The sequence below is a fragment of the Alexandromys fortis genome, unplaced genomic scaffold (assembly GCF_014885135.2).
Source record: "Alexandromys fortis isolate MF-2015 unplaced genomic scaffold, M_Fortis_MF-2015_v1.1 scaffold_52, whole genome shotgun sequence".
Taxonomy (NCBI): Eukaryota; Metazoa; Chordata; class Mammalia; order Rodentia; family Cricetidae; genus Alexandromys; species Alexandromys fortis.
Window position 1 is genome coordinate 10,929,973 of NW_026067929.1, and position 8,484 is coordinate 10,938,456.

At 44.8% G+C, this 8,484-nt stretch overlaps 1 protein-coding gene across 2 annotated transcripts in view; it reads left to right on the forward strand.

Annotated features, from left to right (window-relative positions):
- Positions 1-8,110, forward strand: part of Rsu1 (Ras suppressor protein 1) — a 171,380-nt gene extending 163,270 nt beyond the window's left edge. For both annotated transcript variants that reach the window (XM_050144795.1, XM_050144794.1), the window contains one exon: positions 7,333-8,110. In XM_050144795.1, the coding sequence (XP_050000752.1) occupies positions 7,333-7,435 (103 nt within the window). In that variant the 3' untranslated portion in view covers positions 7,436-8,110. The remainder of the gene's footprint in view (positions 1-7,332) is intronic.
- The last annotated feature ends 374 nt before the right edge of the window (positions 8,111-8,484 follow it).

The window sequence follows — 8,484 nt, forward strand, 5'->3', positions numbered from 1 at the left end:
AAATAACCTCAGGGGAATGGAGGGGGAAGTCCCTCCAGGTATAGTGTTTATCGAAGAAGCCAGTTTGGGGAACTTCTCAGTGTCCTTGGTGTCTTTCCTTTCACCTCTGAGTTCAGTTTGGAAATTGCAACATTTAGCACTTTGCAGTTTAATTTAAAAGGATTACCTATTTTCTTAAATGCTTAAGCAGCGGAGCAAGTTGCAGCTATTGATTTTCCTCTGCATGTATTCCGTGAAAGCCGTTTCTGCTCCTTCCCCCCTTCCCCGGGGAGCATACCTCCTGAACTGCATGCTTGCTGGTGACAGCTTGGACCTCTGATACATAGCCAAAGAGTTTGTCTAATATCCTTTCCACTGCTCGGGGAATTTTTATTAAGTGAAAGCATCATTAGAGTAGACAGGATGATGAAGTTTAATGAGCATCTTCTAGCTATGGTATTGTTGGTTTTGCTCTTTCCCGAATCTACTGTTCGTCCCTCCAGTGGGGCAGAGAGTGAGGTTGGGATGTGTGGAGTGTTTTCAATTCTGCCTTCTAGTATGTATGGTATTTTGGCACAGCCTCACATCTGTGTTCAAGCAGCTACGTATTCCTTTGGGCTGTTTGTATAGATGCTGCTTACCCGTGTATGTTTGTACACTCCTTTTACACTGTGTTGAGCACAGCGAACACTGGGAGAGATGATGGCAAAGATGTGAAGGGCTCATATTGCTGCTGGTAGGACTGTGTGGAAGCATCTCAAACAAAAAAAACATAGCATTTTGAATTAATGAGACTTATCTTAGGAATGGAATAGTTATATGTTTTTTCTTCAGGACTCAGCAATTTATGTGCTAAGATCCTGTCACCAGCCCCTCATAGCTGCTAGATGGGATAAATAAAGATAGTGCAAATGCTTATTAATAATCCAGGCTTCACACTTTGTCCACAAATTTATTTGCAGCCATGTTAAATTTAGCATCCTACCATCAGATTACAGATTACAAGCAAAATTACTTCTCATTATTTTTGCTGGCCATCTACTTAGCTTTTAAAATTGGTTCTTTTCTTGGTCTGTATAAGGACTTGCCATGGAAACACCCAAAACAACAGTAGGGAGGCATATGACACAGCAAACGACTTGAGAGCAACATATTGCACCTCGCATATACCTGGCATTCCGAAACACAATATTTACACGGCACACAATGTGTTTCTAGTGTGCCTTGGGTATACAGAATACAAAGGAAGGCAAGTTTGCATCCCCCACTCTCCAGAAGAAAAAAAAAAAAACATGGTCCTCTTATGAAGAAAACAAGACTGGAAAGTCTGGAAGGGCATATGACAAGATAATTTAGTCAGGTTTGAACTTCGGAGTAATTGTCTGGGTTGACCCAAGCCTGAAGCTGGAAAGTGTCCGTTTTCTTGTTTGGATAAGAAAGATAACAATGGGACCTACCCCACTGGGTGACTGTGACAGTGGCTAGTGAGTGCATGGAAGCCACAGTGCCATGAACACAGTGTCCGCCGATGCCTTAAAATAGTGAGCCAAGGGCAGGAGTCACTGTGTTAGCCAGGACATAATGGTGAGAGACTAGTGAACCCCATAGTGCTTCCTGAAGGCAGAATAGCGGAGACCAGTGAAAGCCAGGGAAGCCTCAAAGTAAGATTGAAAACTGTCTTGTGGAAAGGACCAGGCCAGCATTCTGGGCAGTAATAACATGGGTCATCTAAAGCAAAAAGCCTCAGACTGACTTAGCATTTTTTCTTTTATATGAGTATATGTGTATTATGGGTGTCCATGTGAGTGGGCACATGTATGTTTGTGTGCCCATGGAGATACAAGGTTGTCACTGAGTATTTTCCTCTGTTATCCTCCTAATTTACTGAGATGAGTTCTCTCAATTGAATTCATCTCTCTGTATTTCAGGCAGGCTACTTAGCCAGCTTGTTCTGGGGATCTGCAGCCTGCTCTTTTTAACCCCTGGAATTACAGTTAGATCACTTTTCCTTGGCTTCCAGATACCTGAACTTCTGTGTTCATGTTTATCCAAAAAGGGATTTTTTAACCCCAGAGCCATCTTTCCGGCCCCAGCTTTTTCCCAGATACCTCAATGAGATCATATCAGGCTCAACTGCCTTCTCCATCCAGTTTCCAGGGTGTTGCTAGAATTCCTCCAAGGAGCTTCTTCAGAGCTGCTCACCTGCTTTGTTACATTTTGTAACTGATTCTCCAGCTGGTCTTATTGGAGCTGTAAAATTAGATGATCTTTCTGTGGAAGAGGATACAAAGGAATAAAAACAGAGACACGGGACAGAAGAGGTCTTCAAAGATGCCTTCAGAGGATTTCCGGTCTGTGCTTCGTAGCCAAGAGAGAAACCTTCCAGGAAGAAGGAGTGGGTTGGTGCACAGTGGTCCTCACGTGGCAGCTCTCCAGAAATGAGATGTTCACAGCAGAAGACCGCAAGAAAACATATGGCTTTGTCTAAGACTGGAAGTGTCCCCGTTCAGCAGAACTCACACATCCGTAATGGGAAACTGCGCATCTCATAATGCTTAATAGAAACACTGATTGCAAAATCTATTCTGATATGCTAGGCTGGAACATTTTGTTGAATAACTGAATTCAATACCCCATTACCTACTCACGGGTAGTAGTTTTCAGTTTCATGGACTTGGTATGGTCTGTGTGCCACTGCTCTAAGAACACATTTCAGTAGAGCCGCTTTTCCAGGTAGGGTCCTGATGACAATAGCAGTCTGCAGGATCTTTTCCTAATGGTTCCTTGGTCCTCCCAGGGCATCATCTGCTGGTGGCTCGGGGCATGGCTTTCTCCTTTCACTCTTGTCTTCACAGATGAAGGTGGAGAGCCCTTGTGTTTCTGAGCAAGGAGGTTCTGGGAGCAACCACTAGCCAAATGTGCTTTTAAAATTGAGAAGGCATGCTGCTCAGGCTCCTGGGAGGAATGGACCCTTTCCTGTCACTTTCGAGTATCCCTCGTCGTGGTGGGTTTTGCTCGAACTCACTAACCATCTCCCATTTATCTTCTACAAACCTTAGATTTCAGAAGCAGGATTGTCTAGGACTCTTTGCAAAAGACACATCTCCCTCTCCCCCATTTTCCAGCTCGCTTGAGCACTTTGGCCACTAGTGACTGTAAGCTCATTGGTAATCTTGAGCAAGATTCTCTCTGTCAACACTGTCAGTTCAACATGGCCAGGTGCCAGTGCCTGTTGGAATCCTTTCAAGAAACAGAGCCCAGGGACATATGGTCACAATATAGGTTCCAGATCATACAGCAGAGTGCATGTGTGCGCGCGTGTGTGCATGGGTGTGTGTGAGTGTGTGTGTGTGTGTGTGTAGGAGGAGGAGGAGGACTAGTAGACTGGGTCATGAGTTTTGTGAGATGTTAAAGGTAGTGATAGCCTTTAGAGCATCTATCGCGTGCCAACATGGACAGCATCATTTCTCTGTGTCTAGCTCCATCTTTCCTGAAGCCCTCTCCAGGACTGCAGAGAAATTTCATCTCCGTCCTGTAGAAGAGAACATCAGACTGTGGTGACTTAGTGGTATCCCCAAGGCCGTGGAGCATTGGGAACTGAATGTGGTACAGATGAAATGAGTACACAGCTGGATCTCTTCTCCCCAGGGCCTGCAGTCCTGGATGCTGTGGACTACATCACAGCTTGAAAGTGACAGAGTGTTCAGGGCTGAGGGATGGCTGGGGTCTTCTTGGGTGCAGAAGTGGGAAGGAACAGGACAAGTGGAGGAGGCCGGATTCTACAAAGTCCTAAACCTTAGAGTGTATTGGAAGGATTACAATATGGTCACCTTTGCAGACTAGTGATCTATCTGTCACACCTAGAAAATGGAGGTCCCGGGCTGGAGGGATGGCTCAGTGGTTAAGAGCATTGCCTGCTCTTCCAAAGGTCCTGAGTTCAATTCCCAGCAACCACATGGTGGCTCACAACCATCTATAATGAGGTCTGGTGCCCTCTTCTGGCCTTCAGGCATACACACAGACAGAAAATGGAGGTCCCCCTGGGTAATAAGTAGTACAGCCAAGAATGATACCCAAAAATTTGGACCCTGAGATATGTGTCCTTACTGCCCTGCCACAGCCCATCTCTCAGTGGGGACAGCTGCTCAGGATAAGGCTGACTCTTACCTGCCCACATAGCTGGAGGAATTAAAGGATCGCACAGGGGACAGAGGCACCATCCAACCCTTCAGTGACTCACTGAGGAAGTGGGGCAATGCATTTAGCTCAGCCACGGTTGCTTCCTTCAAAGAGAATTAAAACCTTTCTTCTAGAGTGTCTAAAGCTTTGTCATTGCTAGAAAATAACATGTTATTTTTCAGAGGAAACTCCTAATGAAATAAGATAACCATGTGATTAACTCTACTTAACCACTCTGAGTAGAACTCCATATCGTAAGCCCCGTTTTCAAAAGTGTTTTCTGCCCACTTCCAGTAGATTTGCCATGGTCCCCAGCCTAGAGCTACCCTGTAAGGAAAGTCCCTTACTTACATGTGAGGAAACTGAGGCATGGCAGAGGGCTGGTGCCTGTGAAAGCTGCTGCCGATTTGCTCAGCGTCAATACCATTTAAGGGTCAAAACTCAGACTGCAAAGCCTGCAGTGACTGCTTAGCCCTTTGTAGTGTGTTTCTCCAAAGCCCCGGGAAGCCCAGGCACACACAGCATGAGCTGAGTGTCAAAGGCAGTAATTGAAACACTGGAACATTCCTGCTCTTTCTCTAAGGGAAGGAGAGCCTTGCCGAGTGCCACATGGCTTTAGCGTCTCCTTCAGAACTGACTTTTCTGGATCCCTGCCCCTCCAGGGAATGTCCTGCTTGCCTGTGTGGTTCACTTCGTGCAGGCCATGCCAGTCAAGTCCTTCATGAGACTTGAGCTCTCTTGACCCTCCATCACCTCTGGTTGTTGGTATGCCTTTGCTAATACTGAGGTAGGCTCGCGTTTCCCTGTTGTATTAGTTTTACTTTCTCATCGCTATGACAGAATACCTGACAGCCACAATTTAAAGAGGAGGATTTATTTTGTCTCTTCATTTCAGGGGATACCAATCCATCATGATGTAGGCATAGCGTTGAAAGCTTGTGGCATGGCTTGGATCACCCTTCGATGATAAGGAAGCCAAGTGGGACCAGAAGCTAAACCCAGTATAATTCTAAAGACCGCCCCCAGTGGCCCACATTTTCCAATTAGGCCCCATATTTCAATAGTTCTGTAGACATGGGCCCACCCCCACGAAAGAATTGTGCCATTGACTAAAGATCAGGGGTTCAAACCCAGCCTTTGAGAGCATTTCACATTCACCCCAGAACACATACGAATGAGCTGTCTTGTTCCTCTTGGCTTTTCTAATCCATCACGTCTGATGTTGTCTGAGTTTGAGCATGTGTATTTCTTTTTCCTTTGTGGGGATAAGAGGTTGTAAAACAGAGGGAAAATATAAGAAATCAGTGTAACAGATGATCCTGAGGTCAGGGGCATCCTTGCGAATGCACAGGACAAAGTCAGATCTTGCCTCTGTGACATGCGAAAGGACCTCAGAGATGAGAGTCCTCCAGAGGAGAATTGGGTATGTGGCCTTGGGTGAAGAGATCACAGAGGCTATATGGTTGAAAAGTATTTTTCCAAATGTGCAAATGAAGGTAAAGAGTAGGCTGGCCGGCCTGCTTTGGCTCAGTGTGCTTTCTGTTTATTGTCTCTGGGCAAGATTCTGGGAAGGCAATACATAGGCAGAGATATTGACAGCCTGGGAATTGGGTGGCAGAACTAAGGCCTGGACTTGCTTTGTGCACCATTAAAAGCCATTAGTTCTTTCTGGGTTATAGGACCCCAGGTGTCCAGGCCACTCTGACCATTATGCCAGTACAAAGCTCTCCAAGCTCCTAATTGCTGCAGGGCTGAAGCCTATCCGCAGGCTCCCTTGTAACCTGTACAGAGATAGGCTGCCTCTTTGATAAAAGAGGATGACTGGCCCTTTTACCTGCAGAGCAGTCCCCACACCTGGCTCTGGGTTCCATCCCCTGTGAGCTGTGAACTCTGAATTCTCAGCTCTGTAAGGGCAGACCTCTCCAGCACCCCTGTTGGAACAACCATCTTCTAAATTGGCACTTGGGAGTCTGCAGAAGAGCAAACATAATGTTACCTACTATAACACCAGCGCCTGGCTTGCTGCCTACCAAGGAGACAACTCTTTATGCCGGGTCCTCCCCTCAACTTGTCAGCCAGAGTGTTGACGCCAGTCAAGTGCATCCTTGTGTTCCTCACTGTGTGTAGTCATAGAGTGTTAGTGTCAAAACTGGGAGAGGGGGTTAGGGGTGTCGCTCAGGGATAAAGCACTTACCTAGCATCCCTGTGACCCTGGACTCATCCTCAGCTGTGCACCGGAAGTAAATCAGAAAACAAACAGACCCAGAAACAAACCTTCAGAAGAATAGATATGGTGCTGAGTAGGCATGAGGACCAGTGCCTACTTACCCGGAGAGGTGGGACCCTTGGTTGACTCTCATCCCATTAACAAAGAGCAGATGCAACTGTGACTGAGGCCAGGCCTTTCCTCTAGAGATATCAAGGGCTGAGAGGTGCATGGAACTCTCTGGAAAAAACAGTTATATTACCAAGGGGAGTTAAGGCTGAGCTCTATTTATTTTAGGGTGGCTTTAATTTTGTTTAATCAGAATTACTCATAAATTATGGATTAATTACTATCTCCCGCTCAGTTAAACCCTTCCGGCAATAGATGCCATCCACTGTAATTGCAGGGCACTTTGTCAACATTTAATCAGTGGTACTTATTAAAGTGGCATTGATGTGTGGTGGCCATCCCCACACTATCCATCATCCATGAGCAGCCAATCTGATCTCTAAGACCATTGCTCTTAGTCACATTAGCTGGCCCCTGGGCTTTCAGTCCAAGCATTGCTACTTACTGCTCTTGAAATGGATATTCTGTCTCTCAAGTTCAATGAGTCCTTTGTCCTTGTAGGTATAAATACTCTTAAGTCTTTGGAACACTGCTCTAGAAAGGCTTTGTAAACATGACCTGTGTTCACAGTCCCTTCCTCTTCCTGCACCCTGTCCAGGAAGTGTGAAATACCAAGAACCTTGTCTATGATAGAAAACCATAGCACAGGGGGTATGCACATACATACATGTCTGTACATGCATGTGTAAAATCATAAATTTCGAGAATGGATGAGGCAGAGTAAACAAACATTTTTCGCTTGTCAAACATACTTGGTGCTTGAATATTTAAAGTTTTTTCTAAAGAAACAGACTAGTAAACAAAGCTCATGACTTTGCCCTCTCTCTTTCTCTCTTTAGCCTCTACGGCAGACACATGCAGGCGAACCCAGAACCCCCAAAGAAGAATAACGACAAATCAAAAAAGATCAGCCGGAAACCCCTAGCAGCCAAGAACAAATAAGGAGAAGACACTCTGGACTCCAGCCTCCTCTCTAGATCTCCTGGCCTTCCTCGCTCTGTCTCACGAATCAGTACAGTGTGCCTGTGCCTACTTAAAAAAAAGAAAAGAAAATCCTTTTCCATCTCTCCTTCCAGTGCTTGAGTGCAACCTCACCTTTGCACTTTTGAAATCCTTGTGGTAGGTGGTACATTTCATAAAGCCTTAAATCCATTCCCATTTGTTTCCTTAAAATTGCCAAAGGCAGGAAACAAAGCTCCCATTCTCCTGCAAATTCCATGGTAGGCACGGGTTTCAGTTCCTTGAATAAACGTCACAAGGCTGCTTATTATCAAAAGAATAATTAAAATCATGTAACTACTTAAATGTCACAGTTAACACTTTTAACACTTTTCATTCTTTCTGTTTATTCACATAACTCATTATTGTGCCTTATTAAAAAAATCTTCCTTCACCGCCAAGCTATTGTGTTCATTTAACTCCAAAATGATTTTAATAAAGTCTTGAATTTATATCACACATTTCTTCTTGACTAAAATAAAAAATTAACCTAGTATTGGGGTATATACATTTTTTATTACTCCCTCACCCCCCAAAACAATTTACCTCATCTAATTTGATTGTAGATGATCATCTATGAACCTTGTCATGAAAGAAATAAAAAGATAATTAAATCACTGTTGCTTTCCTCTCGCATCAATTTATCAGGTTTCTCTCTTTCTTCTTTTTTGAAGACTGTTTCTAAATTAAGAAGGAGGAGAAAAACAAATCTCGATGAGATTCTGGCAGAGGATTTTGGAAAGCTGTCATCGTTCACCAAACGAAACTGTGACTTTTGCCAGTGCTTGCTAGACAAGGACTGTGGAAGAAGGGAAAGAGAAACTCGAGAGTGTGTGTGTGTGTTTTTTTTTCCTAACTGGAGAGAATCTGTTCACACAGAAACATTCTCCTAAGAGCTTGATGCCAAAGAAGTTGTGCAAATGTGCACAATCTATAGCACACCTGGTATGGGCACCACCGTGACAGGGTCGTCAGGTGACCAGTTCTCCACC